The sequence below is a fragment of the Abramis brama genome (genome assembly GCF_963993115.1).
Source record: "Abramis brama genome assembly, chromosome: 23".
NCBI classification, from domain to species: Eukaryota; Metazoa; Chordata; class Actinopteri; order Cypriniformes; family Leuciscidae; genus Abramis; species Abramis brama.
In genome coordinates this window covers 24,522,578-24,548,429 of record NC_139985.1, presented here as the reverse complement: position 1 = coordinate 24,548,429, position 25,852 = coordinate 24,522,578, and the positions used below count along the sequence as shown (strand labels likewise).

The window sequence follows — 25,852 nt, the reverse complement described above, 5'->3', positions numbered from 1 at the left end:
ATTTAATGAAGATTATATTTCGCATTCAATACCTTTAGATACTATTAGATGACAAAGTCTCACTGATATTGAACAGTCACAGTCATTACACGAATCTATCAGTATAAACGCACAGTGGGTGTTGTCGCTGCATACACTCAGTAGTAAACACCTCCCCCAATGAGACTTTATTAACGTGTTGATTCTTCGCGCTATCGGGCAGTGGGTCGTTTTTTTTTTATCTCACAGGAAAAAAATCGTAACTTCTCTTCCCACGCAAAAATCTCAGCTGTTTTCACTTCTTTAAACAATTGTGAGGGCAGAATATCGCGGAGTCTTCTGCTGCACGCGACGCTACCACAACGCGCACGGGAGAACAGAAGAGCTACAGAGAAATGGTAAGTCGTGTTGTATTAAAATGCAAAAATTAATTTAGCTGAGCTATGATGAGGTATCAGATAATATCTTTCTTTCTTTCTTTCTTTTTTTCTTTCTTTCTTTCTTTCTTCCTTTTTATAAAAAACCTATCATGTTAAGTTCACAAATAGTCTACAACATCAGTTCTCTGTTTTCTCCTGAGTGTATGGTGTTCTGGTGTGATCAGGTGCTGATCTTTTAGTTTACTATTGGACGGTGGAAAGGATGGGAGCAAGATTATGGTGTGGGTCCGCTTTGTAGTGCTCACCTGGGGTATTTGTTTTATGTGAATATTTATGCTGATTTAAGATCAGTGATCAGACCACCAAGTAGGGATCAATGGAGTAAAAAACTGGCCCCAGATCAGGCCAAAAGGTATGTTGTGTACCTCTAGTGTCTCTCAGTATGGGGTCACCAGGAGGGTGAGAGAGTCAGGCCATATTATAAGCTGTTTCATGTGTGTTTGGCACAAGTTGAGCTTTACCTGTGGCCACTTCAGTCCAGTATCTCCAGCACTAACCCACTGCAGAACAACCATGAGTGGTGAGTAAGCCCGTCTCAAGGTTTTATACTGTAGATTAGTTAGGAAAATATTCTTAAGTAATTGAAGTGGAATTGCTGGGTGATTGTTTACTTACTAAGCATTCTTACTAAATCAATTTACTAAAAATTTAAAATAGGTCTTCTTCTAAAGTTTTTCTTCTTGGTGTGCTATGAGGTGTATTTTTATTTTTCAAACGTCTTTTGACATCAGACAAGCAGTGATTTGTGTCAGTTGTCTGTATGATCTTGATGCTTTCTTTTTTCTTTTTTTGTTAGCCAGTCCATAATTGCAGGATATTTTTCTAGAAAGACAAGGGTCAGATTTTTAAAGCAATAATGCACCGCCAAAATGAAAATTCTTTCATTGTTTACTCATGTTTCAAACCCACATTATTTATTTTTCCCTTGGAACAAAAAGGATTTTCAGAATTAGAAGTCTTGGAATATAAAACACAAGTCATAAACAGTAGATCACTTTTATTATACTTTTTTTGTTGTTGTTGAGCTTGACAGCCACAATATCCATGCATTGTTTGGAAAAGAGCACCATGGACATTCTTATAAACATCCCATACTGTGTTACACTGAAAAAAGAAATTACCATATGAGTTTGGAATGACATAAAGGTGAGTAAACAATAACAGAATTTATTTTTTTGGGTGATCTAATTCCTTTATGAGTAGTTTCACATAACTTTGTTATATTCCTGACAGGATTGCTGTAAAGGTTTTCCAATTTTTAACACCATGTCCAAAATATTGAAATGTGTTTCTGCCTCAGAGTAAAACATTAAAAAAGGCAGTTGTGACAAAAACAGAGGCAACTACAAGACATAAAATTGCAAGAGACAAAGTCACATTAGCTATGTGTCATGGCTGGTTGCAGCAAGAGAGCAGGGTCTTATCTCAGCAGTCTTTCATTTATTAACAAACTCAAAATAATCAAATACTCAAGCGTCACAGAATTCTCAAAACCACTAACAAAGCAACCACCTTACATAGACAAAATCAGAACCAAGACTAACAGAAAACAGGCTCAATATATACCAACGTTAACAAAGCGAAGAAAAGAGAAACAGGTGGATCACATTAATCAAACAATGAATGGCCATAGTAACAAATGCAAATGAAGGAGACAGAACAGGAAACAATAATACAATGAAAAACCAATGAAAGATCCAACTCAAAACGAGACAAAACGTGACACTATGTTTCATTCTACCTATTTTTGTGTGCATTTTGGGATATTGCTTAAAAATCGCTGGATGGAAACACCAAGATGCGTATAAAAATCTAATGCCTGCTACAGACTGTGTAATTTTGGCAATCCTATAAGATTATTACAAATTACACTGCACGACATGGATCTAATAAACTTGGGTACGACATGTATGTAGACTGTATGATGATGACACCTATTGAATCGTAGGCTACGACACAAGTTAGTAAAGGAGAATAAAATGGCATCAGCATGCGTTAGTGGTAAAATAGAGCAAGATCAATCCCACTTTGGCAACTGTGGTTTTTATGTGCGCTGAAAACAAGGAGCAGAGGAGAATATGGATGCGATCATAGCTAGGGAAAAGAGGCCAAATTGGCGTCCTTCCTTAAAAGTCCTTAAAAATTGTAAGTCTTACCATAACCAATATTGTCACATGTCTTGTGACATGTCTTGTGATATAGGTTTAAAGGGGACCTATGCTTTAAAAAATATATATTTTACCTTTCCTTTAGTGTGTAATATAGTTTTTTTTGCAGTTTGATGCAGGTCAGTGTGTTAACGGAGAAATGTCACAGTTATAACATCACATCTTAAATGTAAGAGAGGTATAATTTAAAAATTAAAGGTCGATTCAGGTCGATCAGTTTGTTCTTCTTGACTGTCATTATTGGGCTCAAACTGATAAGGCAAAACTGACAAAAATAATTAGCGTAGTTACAGTAGTACATCACCTCAGACAGCCTCCAGAGCTGATACCCGTTATGGTAAGTATATGGGGAGTTCCCTTTATCCTTTAAACATAAAACAGAGCGTTCATACAAAGGATGAAAACATTTTTTTTAACATTAAATTATATAAACCTACTCTAGTAGACTCCATAAACAAAAATATGAACCTATAAGTGAGCATAATAGTAAAAAAAGTAAGTGCTTAACAGCTATGGTCACTATAAAGCTTTTGTTGTTTGGAAAAGAGGCCAAAAAACGTCAAATCTTCACGTTTGGTAACTAAAACAGTCCTAAAACAGGATGAGACATTAAACCGAGGTCCTGACTCTGTGTGGTCATTGAAAATCCCAGGATGTCCTTCTGAAAAAAAGAATAGGGGTTTAACTAGGGTGGCCATTTCCATAACACCAAAAAGGAGGACACTTTGCGGCATTTAGTGAGGCAAGAATAATTGCATATGATTCTGGTGTACTCGCAACTACAATACAATTTTGTCCATCATATCATAATACAGTGATTCTGAAATAGCCTACTCTATTTATTGTCAGACAATTTGATCTACGATATATCTTGATGTAGACCTATGTGTAACAGAAGAGGCAAAAAAAGTGTTTGTTCACAGTATTTGTATTTATTCAAGACATTGTGATGTCTGTTTCAAAAACTGACCACTGAGATGAACCTGTCTTGCAAAGTGCACAGTGCCTGAAAACATAACATTTCTAGACTTCTGGAAATAAAAGAAATACATAAATAAACAAATAATCTGGCACAGTGCCAGAAAACATAACATTTGTGGACTTCTGGAAATAACAGAAATACATAAATAAACAAATAATGAATGCGAAAAATAAATAAATACACATTTCAGTTCTTAACAAAGAAGTTCACCCTCTGCAGCAGTTCAGGCGACAACAGCACCTCTAGGGTCATCATGGCCAAATTCGTGCTCTTTTGTCCATTCCGAATAAAATGAGGTCTGACGTTTCGGCATGTTAACGTTATGATATGACGTAGCCAGCACGTGGACTCCACGTCGTGGAGGCTTGTTTATGTTTTTAACCAATGATATATAAGATATTTATTTGACACCGCTTTCAGCCAATCATTTGTTTGACCAGAGATCTTACGGCATTAGACGCTATGCTGCAGCATCCCAATAAAGATTCTAGAGCAGGGTTTTTTTAGGCCGATTCAGCGCAACTCCAAAAAGGAGGACAAATGAGTGTCCGGCTTGAGGCTGCGCCGGACGCCGGACAGGGGGCTCAAAATCCGGGCGTATGGCCACCCTAGGTTTAACCCCGGCATCCTGGCCAAATTTGCCCATTGGCCTCTGTCCATCATGGCCTCCTAATCATCCCCATATATACAGTGAGGAAAATAAGTATTTGAACACCCTGCTATTTTGCAAGTTCTCCCACTTGGAAATCATGGAGGGGTCTGAAATTGTCATCGTAGGTGCATGTCCACTGTGAGAGACATAATCTAAAAAAAAAAATCCAGAAATCACAATATATGATTTTTAAACTATTTATTTTTATGATACAGCTGCAAATAAGTATTTGAACACCTGTCTATCAGCTAGAATTCTGACCCTCAAAGACCTGTTAGTCTGCCTTTAAAATGTCCACCTCCACTCCATTTATTATCCTAAATTAGATGCACCTGTTTGAGGTCGTTAGCTGCATAAAGACACCTGTCCACCCCATACAATCAGTAAGAATCCAACTACTAACATGGCCAAGACCAAAGAGCTGTCCAAAGACACTAGAGACAAAATTGTACACCTCCACAAGGCTGGAAAGGGCTACAGGGAAATTGCCAAGCAGCTTGGTGAAAAAAGGTCCACTGTTGGAGCAATCATTAGAAAATGGAAGAAGCTAAACATGACTGTCAATCTCCCTCGGACTGGGGCTCCATGCAAGATCTCACCTCGTGGGGTCTCAATGATCCTGAGAAAGGTGAGAAATCAGCCCAGAACTACACGGGAGGAGCTGGTCAATGACCTGAAAAGAGCTGGGACCACCGTTTCCAAGGTTACTGTTGGTAATACACTAAGACGTCATGGTTTGAAATCATGCATGGCACGGAAGGTTCCCCTGCTTAAACCAGCACATGTCAAGGCCCATCTTAAGTTTGCCAATGACCATTTGGATGATCCAGAGGAGTCATGGGAGAAAGTCATGTGGTCAGATGAGACCAAAATAGAACTTTTTGGTCATAATTCCACTAAACGTGTTTGGAGGAAGAAGAATGATGAGTACCATCCCAAGAACACCATCCCTACTGTGAAGCATGGGGGTGGTAGCATCATGCTTTGGGGGTGTTTTTCTGCACATGGGACAGGGCGACTGCACTGTATTAAGGAGAGGATGACCGGGGCCATGTATTGCGAGATTTTGGGGAACAACCTCCTTCCCTCAGTTAGAGCATTGAAGATGGGTCGAGGCTGGGTCTTCCAACATGACAATGACCCGAAGCACACAGCCAGGATAACCAAGGAGTGGCTCTGTAAGAAGCATATCAAGGTTCTGGCGTGGCCTAGCCAGTCTCCAGACCTAAACCCAATAGAGAATCTTTGGAGGGAGCTCAAACTCCGTGTTTCTCAGCGACAGCCCAGAAACCTGACTGATCTAGAGAAGATCTGTGTGGAGGAGTGGGCCAAAATACCTCCTGCAGTGTGTGCAAACCTGGTGAAAAACTACAGGAAACGTTTGACCTCTGTAATTGCAAACAAAGGCTACTGTACCAAATATTAACATTGATTTTCTCAGGTGTTCAAATACTTATTTGCAGCTGTATCATACAAATAAATAGTTAAAAAATCATACATTGTGATTTCTGGATTTTTTTTTTTAGATTATGTCTCTCACAGTGGACATGCACCTACGATGACAATTTCAGACCCCTCCATGATTTCTAAGTGGGAGAACTTGCAAAATAGCAGGGTGTTCAAATACTTATTTTACTCACTGTATAATGATGGGCTCTATCACTCTGTCTCCTCTCCACCAATAAGCTGGTGTGTGGTGGGCGTTCTGGCGCAATATGGCTGCCGTCGCATCATCAGAATGGATGTTGCACATTGGTGGTGGTTAAGGAAATTCTCCCTTCTGTGTAGAGCGCTTTGAGTACCTAGAAAAGCGCTATATAAATGTAACGCATTATTATTATTATGAGTTCATACCTTGTAATTGCAGATTCATATTTCGCCAATTAATCAATTCAAGATGTAGAGTAGCTTACACGTTGGTTACATGAATATTAACATCATGGTTTCATTAATTATAATTCCCTATCTGTCTGTCAGTTAAATGTTGTGTTGATGAGGTTGCTAGGGGTCGCACTTGGGAGCCCCAAACACCTCTGATACTTCAGAAAAGGCCAATGAGACTTGACGAGTGGAATTTGCATGCCACTGTCCCGGACTTATGGGTATAAAAGGAGGTGGCTTGCATCCATGCAGGTGCAATCGCTCATTCTATTCACCTCTGCAAAAAGAAGGAAACCTTAATCTGCTGGTGTACATGGCGCATTACAGTGATCTCTCTTCCGAATGCACTGTTAAGTGCAGAGAGAAGTCCACGGTCACGACTTTCTTTCTTTTTTTAGACAGGAAGTCACTTCAGTTGCTCAATGTCCCGGTTCTTCTGCTGTCAAGCAAGCCCTCGGCTGCAAGTGCTGGCCATCTGGGATTTCAATGGAAGCCAATAGGTTACTGTTCGTAACCCCGGTTCTCTGAATCGAGTGGAGAGATCCACCTATGGGAAGGGCATTCACACCTCACCTTTGCAGAAGCATCCAATTGCACCAAGTCTGGCATGACAGACAGAAGCGCGTGTCCAATGACAGGTAAGGGACCTGCCCCTTACCAAGTGTATAAAACACTTGCACGCGCTATATTTCCTCAGTGAGCATATTCGCTTCTCGTGCAGCAAGTGGGGCAAGCTTGGTGGATCTCTCCACTCGATGTTTCAGAGAACCGGGGTTACGAACAGTAACCTATTGTTCTCTTTCATTATCTCGTGTTCGATATCCACCTATGGGAGATATGGACAGCTCCCTGATTGCCCAGAGGACGGTCACCTGGAAAGGTGGTGCATGACACGTCACAAAGTAGCAAACCACACAAAGTGAGGATGCCACACTGGCAACAAAGAATAACATGTGGTAACATGCATTCATGAATAAACCAGACCACACATATAATGATGAATTATATGATGCCAGGTGCAGGTCAGAAACATGCTTAGTGACTTTAAAGGGGTGGTATAATGCCCTTTTCACAAGATGTAAAGTAAGTCTTTGATGTCCCCAGAGTGTGTATGTGAAGTTTTAGCTCAAAATACCCAACAGATATTTTTATATAGCATGTTAATATTGTTATTAAAACACAGTTTTGTGTCTTTTCCTTTAAATGCAAATGAGCTGCTGCTCCCAGCACAGAGGGCGGAGCTTCAACAGCTTGCACTCACACAGACATGCACTGAAAATTTCAAAAGCTTTCAGCCTTTTTATGTTCAAACCGGAGTCAGACAATGATGGAGAGACTCAAGAAGAGGTGACAACATGTAGAATGCAACAGGACATTTCTGACTGGTTAGTTGATGACTTTATGTAGCTTATGTGTAGTTATCTTCTAGTCATTGATTAGCATATTCTGTCTTGATAATCTATAAATCATGTTCCGGGGGTGGGGTTTATGTAAATTTTAGGGTTAGTGATGTCACTAACCTAGGAGGAATGTTGTTTAGTCCCTACCAGTCATTTGTTGTAGTACTTTTTCTTTAAAAGCAAATATCTCCCTTTGCTTTGAACTTTGAGCATTGTAACTTTACAGATGTTGTTTATGCTCAAATAGCAACATTACACACTAACTTAAGTTAGAAAAGTGAAATCATAATCAACCACCCCTTTAAAAACGCTGGGCTAGGCAGCCCAGGCTTAAAGAGGGGTAGAGGGCCTAAGAGCACAAGGCTACGAAGAGCCCACACCCAGGACAGAATGCGCTACCGGGGTTCTGGTGACATCAAGCCGGTAGTGTCTGACAAATGTATGGGGAGAGGCCCAGCTTGCAGCGGCACCTATGTCCTGCAAGGAAACTCCCTTAAACAGAGCCCAAGAGGCAGCCATACCCCTAGTGGAGTGTGCTCTGAGGCTGCACTCCCTTAGATTCATATGCCAAAGATATAGCTTCCACAAGCCACTGAGAGAGAGGCGTTGCTTGGAAATGGGGTTCCCTGAGTGTGGGAGGGCCCACTAGATGAAAAGCGGAAAACTCAATCACCTCACACGTAAATGCCGGGAATCATTTTGGCATAAAGACCGGGTTGGGCCTGAGAAAAACTTTATCTCCACTGAGAGAGAATTTAGTGCACAAGGAATGAACAGCAGTGCATGCAAATCACTGACACGTTTGGCTGATGCCAAGGCCAGGAGCCGATCTGTCTTGAAAGACAGAAGCTTAAGGGAAATATTTCCCAGGGGCTCAAACAGCTGTTGAGACAATGCCTCTAGCACCATGGAGAGGTCCCACTCAGGAACTGCTCTTTTGGTGACTGGAAGAGACCGGCGCGCGCCCTTCATAAATCTACGACTAAGGGGGTGTTGCCCCACCATAGTGCCGTCGAACCCCACATGACATGCAGCGATAGCCGCTAAATAGACCTTAATAGCAGAAAAGGATCTTCCACCATACATAAGATCCTGCAAAAAGCATAAAATATCAGTGATTGAGCACTAATATGATGTTAACCGTCGCCCTTTGCACCACTCTTTGAACACATGCCACTTACAATCTTATAGGGACAGTGTAGAAGAGGCTCTGGCACACTGAATGGTGGCGACAACACGTGGAGGGAGCCCCAATGTGTTTAAGTTGGCCCTCTCACGGGCCAGGCCCAGAGGGACACCCTGTCTGGGTGCGGGGGGTAAATTTCCCCGTTCGCTTGGGACAGAAGTTCTGTGAGCAAGCTCTGTTCTCTCACCCTGGCCAGAGTTGGCGTTATGAGGCAAAGGGGAGGAAATGCGTTGGGCCACGGATGGGCCAGTGCGTCCACGCCGAGGGGGGAATCCTCGTCCCGTAACAAGAAGAACAGAGGGCAATGGGCGTTTTCGCACGAGGCGAAGAGATCTACGGTTGCCTGACCAAACCTCCTCCATAGTAGACCCACTATCTGAGGATGGAGGTGCCAGTCCCCATAGAGAGGGTTTCCCCTTGACAAGAGGTCTGCGCCCCTGTTCAATATGCCCGGGACATGGGTCGCCCGTCACGACAGAAAGTGCCGCCTTCTCCATACTAACAGCCTGTGAGCGAGAGCATGTAGCTTGGAGGAGCGTATCTCCCCCTGGCGGTTGATATGTGCTACTGCTGTCGTGTTGTCGCAGCGCACCAGCACATGATGCCCCTGCAAGCGAATCAGAAAATGATTCAGAGCCTTCCACACAGTGAGGAGATCTAAATAATTTATATGGGCTGAGTGAAGTGTGCTTGGCCACACACCATTCACTGTTCTGCCCTCTTTCGTGGCTTCCCATGCTGTTAAGGACGCATCTGTCACACTTTCCACACCATAATTGCCCCGAGAGGGGTCCCATGCGCGTAAAAAACTCTGCATTCCTCCAGTGGCGCAGCGCTGCTGTGCACAAGCGCGTCACTGTTACAGAGCAGCGGAGATCGCGTAAAGGGCTGAGATGAAGAGATAAAACCCACTTCATGAACGCCCTCATTCTCAGAAGCCACAAAGGCAGGACATGTATAGCCGCCCGCAGCCGAGCACACGGGCAGTGTTTTGCATCACGATCTCTCTCGAAACGGCTATAATCAGCCAATCGTCTAAGTATGTCAGGATTTTGAGCCCCGCGCCGCTAACCCTGCCTCTGCACATAGACAAAACACTCTTGGACTGAGTGCGAGCCCAAATGGAAGCACTGTGAACTCGTGTTACCTTTGAAGGCGTAACGAAGAAACTTCCTGTGAGGAGGATAAATGCTTATGTGGAAAAAGCATCTTTCAGATCGATCGATGTGAACCAATCGTTCTGTTATACTGCACGAGAGAGAATGCTGTGGGTTAACATTCTGAAATTGTATTTCCTCAAATGTTTGTTCAACACTCTGAGATCCAGAATAGGACAAAGCGAATCTTCCTTCTTTGGAATCAGGAAATAACGGGAGTGAAAACCCTGATGACATTGATGCGGATATACCTCTCGCACCGCCCCTTTCTCGAGAAGAGAACATATCTCATATTTCAGAATGTGAGCAGAGCTCTCTTCTGTCTGTTAAAAGATAACTCTGCTGAAACGTGGAGGTTTTCTGACAAACTGAAGTCTGTAGCCCTTCATTATGGTGCAAATCACCCATTCTGGAGACTGCCAGGCTGTCACATGTGATGTGAGAGTGCCCACACTCATCGGAGAATTGTCAATTCTACCGGATCGTTCATTTGTGATACAATGGCGCCATCTAGTGGACAACTTAGATGTGGGATTTCTGACAAACAACAGCACTCAGCAAGAGCGTTCGCACTGTTGTTGAGCACTTTTCAACAGTGGTAGAGCACTTTTTGACAGTGAATTTCCCACCAGTTCTGAAACTGGAAGCTGGGAGGGGAAATTTTTTGTGGACCACACCTGAACTATGGCATGTCCATGCTGAACTGAGGTTGGGCACCCGAACGAGGGAAAAGGGGCCCTCGAGTTGAGAACTTCCTCTTCTTGGGTGGGGGGGACTCAAACTTGTGTCCAATGGGCTGGTCGTCCGAAAACCTAGACCGAGAAGCCCCTGGAGCTGAACATCAGGTAAGCCTCTTCCTCTTCCCGTCCGAAGGGGTAGAGATGGAGGGCTTTTTCGCTGCGGCCACAGCGAAAGACGTCTTACCGCAGGGCTTAGATGGCTGGTTGTGTTGTTGGCTAGGCTGCTGGCTGGGTGGCCTGCTGCGAGACTTGGGTCTGGCTCTGTTATGATATGGCCATCCCATGGCAGGGACCTGACCTTAGACGGGCGTTGCGAAGGACCAGGCCGTTCACGGTCACGATCTCCTTCCAAAGCGCAGGCTCCAAATGTTTTCTCCAAATATTCACTCATATCCTCCAACAACTCAGCCTGGTAGGCTGAGAGGAGGGAGGAAACATTTAGAGCCCGTACAACGAGAGCCGAAGCCTTGTACGAGGCCTGAAAGACCGATGCTGAGAAACAGTCCATCTTATTAGGGAAGACTGGCTTAGGAGGGGCCAGTAAACCTCCCTGCGGGGGGTTAAGGTGTCTGGCAATCGGGGGCTCGATGGTGGGAGGGTCGCCTATACCACACGCTGCCATATCCTTAACTTCTAGACCCGCCAAGCCGTGCTTAAGATCTAGCGGGTCTCTCCAATAGTGAGGGAGGACAGGCATGAGCTGTTTCCTAGGACCGGGTGGTGGGCCTAGGAGTTTGCCGTCGTACACATCCCTCTCTTGGTCGGCGGCATTCTGGAGAGCCGGCCATTCAATGCTGAGACGAGCGGCCGCTCGCTTACACACTTCGAGAGGGACTGCGTGCTGCAGTGTAGCCGAGCCGCTAACCGGGGGGATTTGGGCAGACGGGATGGTCTCCTCGTCATCCGAGCCCTCGATTATAGCGGGGTCGTCTTCCTTGCCTGAGCCAGGCGGCTCATAGACAAGGATCTGGGCGCTTCTTCCGCGTGCTTTAACCCCATGCATACTACTCAAAAGGGATGGGTATCCCTCGCGGCAATGAGTGAACAGCAGGGCATGCACGCGACTGCGAGTCCGACGGGTTAGCAGGAGCGGAGAGCTTGACTTGATCCATGGGAGAGGTGAAAGCGCAGACACAGGCGGGCAGTAGTGAGCGTGGGTGGCTTGCAACCAGAAATAAATTGCAACTAAACACAACGTTCTGACAATCACACCTGGGTGGAGGCTGATCGATATAGACACTTCGTCTTGTTGACTGTGGTGAAGTCAGCGAAGAAAGTTGAGCCTCGAAGCAAAGAGGTCGCGAGAAGTGAATATCAACAGAGGAAATACAGCGCTCGCATGTGTTTTATACACTTGGTAAGGGGCAGGTCCCTTACCTGGCATTGGACACACGCTTCTGTCTGCCATGCCAGACTTGGTGTAATTGGATGCTTCTGCAGAGGTCATGTGCGAATGCCCTTCCCATAGGTGGATCTCGAACATGAGATGATGAAAGAGAACCATGGGACAATCATTCCCCAGCACGCCCGTTTCCCCTGGTTGAGTTCATGAATGAGTTAGGTGGTTCGTCTTAGGGCAAACTTAATTTCTCATTCGGGATTCGAGAAGAGCTTGTCAATCGCACAGACTTGAGTTGTCGATAGCAGGAGGGTGGGCTATTGCCTTAAGATGGTGAGGATTTGGCTGGACCCCCCCCCCCCCCCCCCCCCCATCTGGTTGGCTGCCCAGTCTGAGGCCGATGCCTAGTTAGTGGCCATGCTTGCCTGGGCCTGCTATGAACATTGGGCTCCAGTGGAACCCTCCACCATGCCCTGAGCGTTCGTGGTTGGATGATTGGTTCTTGGGTTTGGAGTGCTGCTCACAGCCACGCTCTGCCCTAATTTCTTTCTTCCCGGAAGTGCATGAGGAGCTCACAAATTCATGGAAGGCACCTTTCACTGCCATGTTTCACAAGCTCTTCCGTCCTCACTACCCTCGATGGTGGGGCGGCAAGGGGGTACACAGAGGTTCCACAGGTTGAGCAGGCAATCGCGGTGCATTTATGCCCGCAGAGCACCACCACCTGGTGGAATCGTCCTAGAATTCCGTCTAGGGCCTGTTAGTTCACTTCGTCAATGACAGTGAAGAGTGGGGACTCTAGGTGGTCCAGCTGATTTGGAGTCAATTAAGCAAAGCTCAGGTAGATCTGATCGCTTCCTGGGAATACTCCCATTGCCCACAGCTGGCCCTGGGGCCTACACAAGTATGCGTTTCCCCCAATGAGCATGTGGTAGACACTATCACTCAAGTCAGGGCCCCTTCAATGAGGTGGCTGTATGCTTTGAAGTGGTGTCTATTCGCCCGGGGTGAAGGACCACAGAGATGCACAGTCAGGTCAGTGCTTTCCTTCCTGCAGGAAAGGTTGGGGAGGAGGCTGTTCCCCTCCACCTTAAGTGTATGTGGCCACGATAGCGGCACATCATGATGCAGTGGACGATAAGTCTCTTGGGAAGCACAACCTGATCATCAGGTTACTTAGAGGTGCCAGGAGGTTAAATCCTCCAAGGCAAACCAATGCAAGCATTCTCTGTGGGTCAGACATACCTTGAGTTCAGTCCAGCATACTCTCATGTAATCCTGAGACCCTGGCCGAGCTATATGCCCAAAGTTCCCACTACTTCTTTCAGGGATCAGGTAGTGAACTTGCAAGCGCTCCCTCATGATGAGGCAGATCCAGCCTTATCCTTGCTGTGTCCAGTGCGTGCTCTGCACATTTACCTGGACAGCATGGAGAGCTTCAGACACTCTGAACAGCTCTTTGTCTGTTTTGGGGGACAGCAGAAGGGGAAGGCTGTCCCCAAACAGAGGATTACCCACTGGATTGTGGATGCCATTTCTTTGGCATACCAAATCCAGGGCGTATCGTGCCCTATGGGAGTGTGAGAAGGAGTGTTGCATCCTCCTGGGCACTAGTGAATGGTGCCTCTTTAACAGACATCTGTAGAGCAGCAGGCTGGGCTACACCCAACACCTTTGCAATATTTTACAATCTCCGGGTTGAGTCAGTGTCTTCCCGAGTGTTATCAGGTACGAATAGGTACATTTCGAGCTACTGGCAGTGTGTATTGCTTGCATACAGCAATTTTCTCCTACTTGAAGTGATAACTTGGGCTTTTTGTCCATGAGAGTTCCCTGTGTCTGGCGAACCCTGGAAGCCCTCCTATTCTCCAGTACTCATCGGTAGCTGATTTCAGCAGAGGAGTTCGCCGCCAGGCCCATTACTTGCAGTATGCCCCCTTTCAGGTGAGCCCTTGTACTTAGATTGGGTGCTCCATATGCACTGATTCCCTGTTGGTAATCCCATATGTTGTATTTTCCACTGTTCGGTTTCCCTGTTGATAAACTCTGTGTCTTCCATTGAGCCTCGTGCTGTCACCAGTCGCTATGGGTGTGGAGTTTCTCCCTTGCCAGGCAGAACCCACCATAGAGACTTCTTTCCACATGTGGTACTTCCTATTGGTAAGTCCATGTGATGTATTCTCTACATGTAAACCTCTCTTCAGGCAGGATATGGTCTCTGCAGTGCCCTTTTTCCTGCATAGAAAAGTTACGACGTGGCCTGATGCACCTGATATTAGGCACACAGCAGCCTGCCTGCATATGCACCACCAAACCTCATAACACAGTTCAGCTAGTTGTGCCGTTTCTTATAGGGACCCCTAGTGTCATCACATCGACACAACGTTGAAGTGACTGACAGTTAGGGAACATCTTGGTTACTATATTAACCTTTGTTCCCTGATGGAGGGAATGAGACGTTTTGTCCCTCCTGCCACAACACTGAACTACTGCTTAAATGGCCGGGACACTATCTCGGCTCCTCTGCACACACCTGAATAAATGGATACAAGCCACCTTTCATACCGATATGTCTTGGGGAGTGGCATGCAAATTTAACTGTTTGGGGCTCCCAAGTGCGACTCCCAAGTGTTATCAGATTGCCAAAACATCTCGTTCCTGCCATCAGGGAACAGACACTCTTTGAGAAATGGTGAACTTTAAGTCATGAAACAAAAAATAAATTTTATCCTTGATATAATTCTCCTCAATGTTCTGCCACAGTTTCCCATGAAACACTCTTGGACCATGTATTAGAGCTGATTATGAATGAGAAGCCTCCAAACAGCACCAGCCTGTTTCTGAGTGAAGATTCTGAGAAGCCACAGCGTGCTGAGGAGGGGCTCCACCGTCTGTGCCGAGTATTACAGAAGCAGATGTCAGGAAGTAGGCGAAAGATGGGGTGCATCACACGAGACAGCGTAAAGACATTCCTGCGAAGGAACGCGTTTGTAATCTTCACAGTGGCTGCTGTGGCTTTAGGTAAAAGGGAAAAGGGAGGGAAGTATAAAGTATGAAAGGGTTAACAGACGTTTCATTTTAAATTTCTTTCTGTTTAACTGTATGTAGGGGTGGTGATGGGTTTTGCCCTGAGACCTCATAACCTGTCCATCAGGGAGGTGAAGTATTTCTCTTTCCCTGGAGAGCTGCTGATGAGGATGCTTCAAATGCTTGTTCTACCCCTCATCGTCTCCAGCCTTGTCACAGGTGTGCCTGCAAAACACATCACTTCAATCTTTGCAGACAATTTGCGAACACTTTAAATTCCTTTACATTACTTAATGCATTAGGTGTCATGAACTATCAATGAACAACAATTTTAAAACATTTATTAATTTAGGTTAATTGTTTATATATGTTCATTAATAACACATTAACTATTGTTAATAAATAGACTACATCTTCAAATGTTTAAAAATATATAATATAGACTGCTGTTCAAAAGTTTGAGGTCAAAAAGAAAAAAGAAAAAAAAGAAAGAAAAAGAAATTAATACTTGATCAAAAGTGACAGTAAAGACAATTATAATGTTACTGAAGATTTCTATTTCAAATAAATGCAGTTGGTATTTTTGATCAAATAAATACAGCCTTGGAGAGCATAAGAGACTTCTTTTTTTTCTTTTTTTAATGGTTAGTGTATATGACAGCTATATATATATATATATATTTAATTATCTGTACATACAGTATTTTTAAAAATTAACATTGACCAGTTCTTGAGCAGAAACATTGGTGTTTTATTGTCATTTCAGTAGAAATGCTCAACCACAGATCCTTTGTGTCTTGGTTCTTCATGTTTTTGTGCAGGAATTTCCTCTTTGGACAGCAAGGCTTCTGGGAAGATGGGAATCCGGGCCATTGTGTACTACATGGTGACTACGTTTATAGCAGTTTTCATCGGTATTGTCATGGTGATTATTATCAGGCCGGGTAAAGGCAGCAGGGATAGGCCAGTGGCCTCTAGTGGCAGCATTGAGCCAGTGCAGGCCACTGATGCGTTTCTGGACCTGATAAGGTTGGGAGAAAGTTTCGTTTGACTGTTGAAATCCTTTTATTATTAGATGTTATGGGATCTGATTTTTTCTTGTTGTTTCTACAGAAATATGTTTCCACCAAATTTAGTTGAAGCCTGCTTTAAACAGGTTTGTAAATCCTCTCCTAATGCATTTCCATAACATTAAAGTGCCTCTACTCATTTGGTACATGTAACAGATATTACTAATCACCCATTTTTCTTGCAGTACAAAACACTATACAAGAAAACTGTGCTGACAAAAAATGTCACCATCATGGTCAATGCGACAGACAGCATCAACTCTACAGATCTCAGCCAAGTATCCAACTTCAGCACAATCCTTCAGACCATCCAGGAGACGGTGGAAGAGGTGGTTCCTGTCTCAGGTTCCTCAAATGGGGTGAATGCCTTGGGGTTGGTGGTCTTCTCCATGTGCTTCGGATTAGTGATTGGAAACATGAAACAGCAGGGCCAGGCTCTCCGGGATTTCTTTGATTGCCTGAACGAAGCCATAATGCGCTTGGTGGCCATCATTATCTGGTTAGTGTCCAATTATGATGTTCTGATAACCTATATAAATTATGATGGCCCTGACAACAGTGAGTTAGTCAGTTAGTCAAGATTCAATGACATGATGCTATCATTATTATTTTTTTTTAACATTAAAGATGCAATTCATAGATATAATGACTGGAATACACCTCTTCAAAGGTTTATTTTAGATTTTTTGGGGGACCATAAATTAAAATTTCAGTATTACTTCACAACTATCTTAATATCATAATAAAGAAAAATAATGAAATTCTTGAAAAGAAAACCTTATTAGGTAATTCGGTATAATCATATTTTATAATTGTTTCTTTAAATATTTTAACAAAAATGTTTCACTGCTTATTAATATTTGAAAACCGTTTTCACCAAATTAAAGTCATGTGGTGTGACCAACAAAGTGATGTGGCCCAATCAACAAGCAGAAACATATAATAGAGAGGACCCCTGCAGACCCTCATGACTGTGTGTCAATTTCAATGTCTTTTAAATTATCAGATAATTTTACCCTTTTGTGGCATGGCAAGGTGTGTTCAGGTTGTAAAATGTCATGTGGTGTGAACTGATAATTCATGATATTTGTACTTGATATCAACTTGAAAAATATATTTTGCTTGCAGATAATGATTAAGATGTGTCACAGTTTTGGCCAAAAGTGATGTTCCGAGGTTATATTCGTTTTGAATGTATCTACAAGTTTGATGAAACTATCAAAATATGAGGAAATGATTTCATATTTTTATATTTTAAATATGAGGGAAGAACTAAACACTGACCATGGTTAAGGTATTTCTCTGACAAAATTATTTGTCAGGAATTCAAAGCATACATTGACTACATTTTTAGTTATTAATGTTTCTTTTTTGGTTCTCTCTTGTTTTTGAATGTGTTCATAAATCCTTTTTATGTCAGCCTGTCCGCATAATTTGGCATGTTTCATTGCTTTATCACAAATTAAACAATTGACTCCAAGCACAACTATGCAATATGCTTACAAAATCTTTAACACATTTGTAATAAGATTTGAATAAGAGTGAAGATGTCAATTTTCCTAGGCCGGACATCACTTCTGACCACTTTTTCAAGGAACTTAAAATGGTATAATAATAATAATTGGGATGTGGTGATATAATAAAATTTTTTCTAATTTTAAATTATAATTTTCTGCCACAGTTGACTAAGAAATATGATTCTGTAAATTAAACAATCTCTCTTCTCATTATTACACACAAGTTATTATTATGATAATGTCTAATTTTATATTGAGAAACTATATCATTATGAGATTTTTTCGAAATATTATGATGACATATTAACTGATAATAATGTTTATTTTGAAGTTTCATATGAAGTGTCATTTCATAATGAGAAAATCATTATTATGAGAAATTTCTTCTCAATGTAATAAGATGCTAAGTCATCATTTTGAGACACTTTATTATGGCTTACAGATGACTTTTTTATTATGACTTATAGATTCATATTTTTTACTCAACTGTGGAGCAAATCGGCTTTCAGATAAAGTATTTGTCATAGGCTGGAGTAGGAGCAATTATTTTAATATAGAAATGGAAATCTTTAGTATATTTTGGATTTAAATTTCATCACAATAGCTTGGATTTAAAGGCTCTAATTATTGATGCATGTATGCAGAAGCTACTATTATTGCTGTAAAATGTCTGTCACATCTGATCTCTGTTGAGCAGGTACGCTCCAGTGGGTATCCTCTTCCTGATTGCAGGGAAGATTGTAGAGATGAAAGACCTTGCTCAGGTTGGCGGACAATTAGGAATGTACACGGTCTCTGTCATTGTCGGGCTACTCATCCACGGCCTGTTCGTTCTGCCTCTGCTCTTCTTTGTGGTGACCAAGAAGAACCCTTTCACTTTTATTGCTGGGCTGCTACAGGCTCTGATCACCGCTCTAGGCACCTCATCCAGGTAACCACCTGTGTAAATAAAATATTTGCTATATCTATTGGTAATCAGATGTAGGTAGTATTTAGGATTTTCTATAGATTATAGATAGCATTTTTTTGTATAGTGCAAGATGAGCCATATTTTTTACATTTTATTATAATAAAATTTGATAATATATACAATATAATTTTAGTTGGGTTAGTACGTGGAAAATACATCCTATGGACTCACCAGTGGGGAATACTACATAGGGAAGAGTCCCTGTGGTGGGCTCCACCCGACAATGGAGAGACTACCTGCTTTACAGCGACTGGTGACAGAGCTAGCTCCGGCCAGGGGAAAACACTGGATTCACCGAAGGGGAAATTGAACAGTGAAAGAATACATCATATAGGGTCACCATTAGGGAACAACTACATATGGTGCACTAGCCAGATTACAAGGGCTCATCTGAAAATGGGTTTAGGGTTTACCATTTAAGGGAAACTCAGACTGGACCTAAAAAGTGCACGTTATCACCTCAGGGAGGGGAGAGGTGCTAATGCAAGCACTACATCCAACCAGTTTGTCCGAGTTTTACCTGTTATTACCTAAGACTCGAGACAAAACTGTTTCCAATGAATAGATTATAAAATCTCGCTATAGTGTTGGGTGTAGTCCCGCCCTGAGCTCTACATATGACTGCTAATGAAGAACCGTTTGCTAGAGCAGATGTGGTTGCGATACTCCTGGTGGAGTGTGCCCTCACTCCCGTACATCCTGGGCCTGATAAGCCCAGAGAATGGCATCCACAATTCAGTGGGCCATTCATTGCTTGGAGACAGCCTTCCCCTTATGAAGACTCGCGGGGACTGACCCGGCAGCAACTCTCTCATTGTAGCCCTCAGATCGCCTTCAGGACCAAGACGGTAATCAAAACTTAGACGCCTTGGACGGGTTCCTCAGCCGATACCGAGGTGGTAGCGTTTGGCGGGCATAAAAGCACCGCAATTGCACGCTCCACCTGGGGAACGTCCTAGTACCTGTGCGTCGCCCCATCATCGAAGGTAGTGAGAATGGAGGTGCCTGTGAAGCTTGTTCTGACAGAGAAAAGTGCCTTCCAGGACTTCGAGATCTCCTCTTGCACTTCCGGGAAAAATGGAACCGGGGGCGGAGCATGATGGAACTGGAGCGTTCCACTCCGATCCCAGGAACCAATCATCCACCCGCGTGCACTCAGGACAGGGCAGTGGAGGGCAGTGGAGACCACTTAAGCCTGATGCTCATGGCTGCCTTGGAAAGCATGGCTGCCAGCTCTGCATCAGCCTCAGACTGCGCTGTCACGCCCGAAGGCGCAGCACAGATGAGGCATAAGCCCGCCCTCCGATGCTGTGAGTGACACTACATCTTCCTTTTGAGCTCCAAATGAGAAATTAAGCTTGCCTAAGGGTGAGCCACCCAACTCATCTGGAAATTTGACCAGGGGGACTGAGCATGAGATGCTCACAGGGACTGACCCAGCAGCAGCTCTCTCATTGTAGCCCTCAGATTGCCTTCAGGACCAACACGGGAATCAGCTGAGGATCTCTGCTTTTTGTTAAAGAACGAGATTTACGACTGCAAAGTCCCAATGAGCATGCTCTCGCAGTGAGAGCATGAAGCAACCAGAAGAGCACGGCCGGAACGGCATATTTAAAAAGACGCGATCCGCGTGTAGCTCTGTTAGAGGAATACGCTCTTTTAATAAGGAAATTGCCTCTTTCAGAACACCGCTTATGCACCCAGGGGAGCTCTCTGCACTTATATGTGCACACTGGAGAGAGTCCGCTGTTCTATGCTGATGATCCAGCTGAAACCATTTCTTGCAGAGGTGAATGAAAATTGCTTCTCTTTGGTATCAAGAGTCACTGGCTTAGGCGCCGAAGAACAAAGCTGAAGTGTACAGTATGTGCAAGCTGGCCCGCCTTATCTGGCGTGGCTTGGCATGCAAATTCCACACGTCAATTCCATTGGCCTTTTCTGAATATGTCTCAAGGGAGATCCCTAATGTTGGTATTTCGACACAATTTCGAAAGTGACAGACAGAAAGGGAACTAAATTTACAATGTTAACTGTGGAAACGTGTCATCATAGTCTGTGATAGCTATACACACCTGAATAGATTTGAATTGCCACCTTTAGTTTTAACAGCACATGCTACTATGGTTTTATTATTTTCTTGTCTTTCTCAGCTCTGCCACCCTGCCCATCACTTTCCGTTGTCTTGAAGAAAACAACCATGTGGACAAACGAGTGACACGTTTTGTGCTACCAGTTGGAGCCACAATCAACATGGATGGCACAGCTCTGTATGAGGCAGTGGCGGCCATTTTTATTGCACAGGTCAATGACATGGACCTGAACTTTGGCCAGATCCTCACCATCAGGTTAGTTTTGGCAAGCACATGTACAGATACTGAAGGAGTGTTTATCTCTTCTCATCCATTTTGCAAAACATTTGTACTTTGCCAATTTTCTTCTTGCCAACAACATCTCCTATGAGCTATTTTCCAAAAAACTAAACTTTTTCCAAATTAAAAAGCTCTCATGTTTCTTTCAGTATTACGGCGACTGCCGCTAGCATCGGAGCAGCAGGCATCCCTCAGGCTGGGCTGGTTACTATGGTGATAGTATTGACATCGGTGGGACTGCCCACAGAGGACATTACACTGATCATCGCAGTGGACTGGTTCCTGTGAGTCTCTCTCAAATGTCACGTTGAAGCATGCGGCTCCAGTAGAAAGCACTCTTTCAAAGGTTATTGATACATAATGCAGAATGCTAATCTGAAGGAGTGTTAGCAGCATTGACACATTCCACTTTCATATTGTGCTTCCATAATACTTAACACTGAATTGAAAACATTGAATGTTTCTCTTCAGCGACTGATTCAAGTATTAAACTTTGTCACATAACTAGTCAGGCTCTTGTGCATCAGACATAAATGATGCCACAAATCATGTGGTTTGTTGAGAAGAGGTGTGATATTACAAAAAAAAAAAAAACAGGCTAAAAAATGCTATGTGCTTGCATTGACGAAGGGACCCAAGACATCTCTAAACGTCCAGAGATTCATAGAGATGTGGACTCGTTTGACTTGAAGCACTACCCTCAATCACCCTAGAAACCACCTAGGTAACATCTTGGCAACCATCCACAACACCATAGCAACAGTATAACTGTTTAGCATAGTACCTATCGTGTCAAAGGTGATTGAAAGATATGTAGTAGAACAACTTACTAGCCACCTCAACAACAGCCCTTTCAGATTGCATCCTATGCAGTTTGGTTTTAGATCCAACCATTCAATGGAAACTGCAAACTGCTTTTTCCTGGAGAATGTGAAATCTAAATTAGATAAAGGGGGAGTTGTTGGGGCCATATTCTTAGACCTAAAGAAAGCTTTTGACACTGTGGATCATGGTGTCCTACTCAAAAAGCTCTTAATGTTCAACGTCTCCCCCAATATTATTAAATGGATGCAGTCCTGTTTGGAAAGCAGAGAACAGAGGGTCAAGACAAATGATGAGGTGTCATCGGCCATCAGTGATACTGGTGTACCTCAGTGATCAATTTTAGGGCCCCTGTTGTTTAGCCTATAAAGTACATAAATGATCTTCCCACTGTATGCAATGAGTTCTGAGATTCAAATATATGCAGACGATACTGTCATTTATGTACATGCACCGACCAAGCAGCAAGCAGCATTTAATCTCACGGCAGTTACGGCCGATGTCACGCAATGGCTTAATAATTCCAGTCTTCGTTTAAACATAAGGAAAACCACTTGTATGATTTTCACGAAGAGGTCAACAGAAAATCCCACACCCAATATTTGTATTGCAGGGGAAAAGCTGTCAACGGTATCTGATTTAAAATATCTAGGTATAATAATTGATTCTAATCTAACATTTAAAAAACAAATTAAAAAGGTAAAAAATACAGTAAAATTCAACTTGTCAAATTTCCGTCATATCAGATATTGTCTAACTACAAAGGCAGCTACTATATATTTTAATGCCATGATCATGCCATATCTGTCATACTGTCTGACTAGCTGGGCACAAGCCTCCAGTGCAACTCTTAAACCTGTGCAAGCTTCCAAGGTGCTTGATAGGAAGCCAAATACCTATCACCTCTGTTACTGCCTAAAAAAACATAATTTAATGACCTGGGATAATCTCATCAAATTTACAGATGCTTGTCTTGTCTATAAAATTTTACATGGCTTGGCAAAAAACAATCAAGTGTGTGCCCATACTCAAATCACCTGAAGCGTGCTTTGCCTTGTTTTATGTTTTGCTGTCCTTGTTTTAATGTACCTTATGTATTCTTATGAAATGTGGTCTACTGTATGTATAAGTATTGTTGATTTGTTTTAATGTATTTTATCTGACATTACACCTGCCCAGGGACTACAGTTGAAAATTAGCCAAGTTGGATAAACTGGCACATTGACATAAATGTTTATTAATGTGCATTTTCCCTGCAATTCTAAATTGTATAAATAAAAATAAATAAATAAAATAACATCATGCCAAAAAACACTCAGAATCCCTTAACATTTGCATAGCAACATCCTAGCAACCACTCCAACACCCATGCCAAAAAAATTAAAAACACTTTAGCATCTGCATAGAAACACCCTAGCAACCACCCATAACATGCAAATACCACTAAGAACACCTTATCACCCACATAGCAAAATCCTGTCAACTATCCCTACACCCTAGCAACATGCTAAGAACAATTCAGAATACCTTAGCATAACATAGGATAGCAACACCCTAAACACCACTTTGGAAACCACCCATAACACCCTAGAAACTACATAGCAACATAAAACGCCTTACCATTTACAAATCAAAACCCTGGCAACACACCAGCAACTGCATAAAACACTTTGGCAACCAACCACAACACCCTAGCAACTGCATAGCAACACCTTGGCAACCACCAAAAATACACTAGCAACTACGTAGCAACACCTTGGTAACCACCCACAACACCTTAGCAGAAACAGTAAGTACTATACAGTAAGTACAGCAAGTAACCACCTAGGAACTGCATAACAACATTATGAAAATCACTCAGAACACCTTAGCTCTTGCATTGCAGCACCCTAAAAATAACATGGGTACACCCTAGCAACACTGTGACAAACACCTGCAACACTCCAGCATTGGGTTGAGTTTTACACAGCAAGCACCACTCACAGTTTTCAGAAAATATAAAAAGGTGTAAAAAAGGGTTTAATATAAATATCTGGTGTGGTTTTTCAGGGATCGACTCAGGACCACCACCAATGTGCTGGGAGATTCATTTGGTGCTGGGATTGTTGAGCATCTGTCACGACAGGAACTTCAGAACCAAGATGTAGAAATCAACAACTCTGTGATTGAGGAGAATGAAAAGCCATATCAGCTGATTTGTCAAGAGAATGACTCTCTCAAGCATCGCAACAGTGAAACCACCATGTAATAATTCTCATATGGTTATAGTTCACACCTTAAGCACTGTTACAGAGAACATTTTCTTCTGAAAATCAGACCTGGCTGAAAAAAATGTTGGAAATAAGACAGCCATACGAGTATGTTGAGAATGTAACATGCCAGTCCAACGTTTTATCCATCAATACTTTTATTTATTTTGAAAAAAATTACATCCAAGGCAAAGTAGCACCCAATTAAAGAACACTATGCTAGTTTTATGATGCTAATTTGAGACTGTTAAAAACATTGAGGTCTTTGTAATTTGTATGAATACTGTTTTAGAGTTGATGTCATTAAACCAGCATTATTTCACAATGTCTTTCAGACGTTTAAGCTATTACCTCATACACACAATGCCAAACTCATAGATGTATGTAGAGACAAAGGGAACCTTTTTGAGTTACTGTGATGTTATTACTGTTATCTAACTTATAAATTATGTCATTTTTGTAGATGTTTATATGATATTGTAATCAACTATTTATATAATGTAATGTTTCTTTAATGGATTTAGCATTTGCTTTACTCACTGCTACGTGATAGACTGTGAAGTAAATAATTTTCCCCTTAAGAATGGCTTTTAGTAACATCTATTCTTGATAGCTTAAGCAGCTGAATGATGGTTTATAAAGAATCAGATTTTTGTTTTGTGGTGGAATGTGGCTGTTAATCTATGATTATTTAGTGTGGTCTGGTTCTCCAGCCAGTTTGTGTTGTGCTACACCGGTTGTTTTATTTATATTTGAAGTCTGTGTGCCTGCTTTATAAAAATGCCCAGATTGTGCTGCCCATATTGCAGCTGTGTCTGTGTGAAATACTTGAATCTTTACTACAGTCCCCAAAGGTTTCATAACAGTTCACTCTCACACTCTCACAATACAGTTCAGTATGGGTATTATGGATTCACTTCACAATCCTCACTGGGTTTTGATAAACAGTATATTTATACTTTTAGTAGATATTATTAAATGCAATCTACAGAATGTGAAAATGGTGTTATGTTGTTTAATATTTCTTATTTATATAACAATATATGGTACAATTTTGTTTGTAAAGTTATTTTGAGGTGGTGGTATATTGTGGGCATATTTTGGCTTGAATTTATTGGTATTTTGAATTCTGGAAAGTGTTAAGATTAATAAATGTCTCAGGAATAAAAATTCTCATTTTACAGTGTTTGTCTTGTCACAACAAACCACACACACAGTTTTCCACTGTTAGCAAATGCCAGTATATAACACTCACAAAACAGCATCCTCTGGTGGTGTATAGTAGTAGGATTCAGGAATTTTGAAAACTACTTTCACATTCATATCATGTTAATAGAAATGAATAAATAGTCACTTTGATAATAGAGGGCCGGTTGCATAAACATTGCCATTATGTTAAGACAGTGTCTTAAGTTCTAGTATGACCCACTCGCAGTTAGTCAGGGGCAGTCCGACTTTTCGGTATCAAATTAGGCTAATTTACATTTAGATAAAAGTCTTTAAGAAAACAATCTGATGTCTAATTAACTTGTAAGACTAGTCTTAGTGGTTAATGCAACTGACCCCAGGTGTCTTATATAGTCTGAGAATGATTATGTTTGACGTCTCCCCTTCCTTAAAATTTATTTTTTTTTATTTTTTTTTTTACCCTTTTGATCACATTGTTCAAACAGAAGTTCCCTTAAAGGCACAATATGAAAGATTTTTGGGTTAAAATATCCAAAAACCACTAGAACAATGTTATATATTTTGTTGACTTGTGTACTTTCATGATCCCAAATGATTCCGACAATGTTTCAAATCCAGAGAAAACAGCTATTTTAACCAGTGTAAAGCCCCGTGTCATTGCGTCGCCTGACAATGACATCATATCCGCATTACCCTCGATTTCCGAAGAAATTAGT

At 42.3% G+C, this 25,852-nt stretch overlaps 1 protein-coding gene across 3 annotated transcripts; it reads left to right on the top strand.

Moving 5' to 3' along the window:
- Window positions 1–261: 261 nt before the first annotated feature.
- On the top strand, window positions 262–25,118 carry slc1a6 (solute carrier family 1 member 6). 3 transcript variants are annotated; one of them, XM_084100120.1, is made up of 10 exons: window positions 262–377; window positions 14,688–14,945; window positions 15,033–15,170; window positions 15,773–15,980; window positions 16,065–16,107; window positions 16,207–16,520; window positions 18,236–18,469; window positions 20,659–20,853; window positions 21,027–21,161; window positions 23,749–25,118. In XM_084100120.1, the coding sequence occupies exons 2-10, from the start codon at window positions 14,729–14,731 to the stop codon at window positions 23,945–23,947; spliced, it is 1,683 nt and encodes a 560-aa protein (XP_083956246.1). In that variant the 5' UTR covers window positions 262–377; window positions 14,688–14,728; the 3' UTR covers window positions 23,948–25,118. The 3 variants fall into 3 exon arrangements, with proteins under 3 accessions (XP_083956246.1, XP_083956245.1, XP_083956247.1); XM_084100119.1 differs by lacking the exon at window positions 262–377 and adding an exon at window positions 912–939; XM_084100121.1 differs by lacking the exon at window positions 262–377 and adding an exon at window positions 13,997–14,084.
- The last annotated feature ends 734 nt before the right edge of the window (window positions 25,119–25,852 follow it).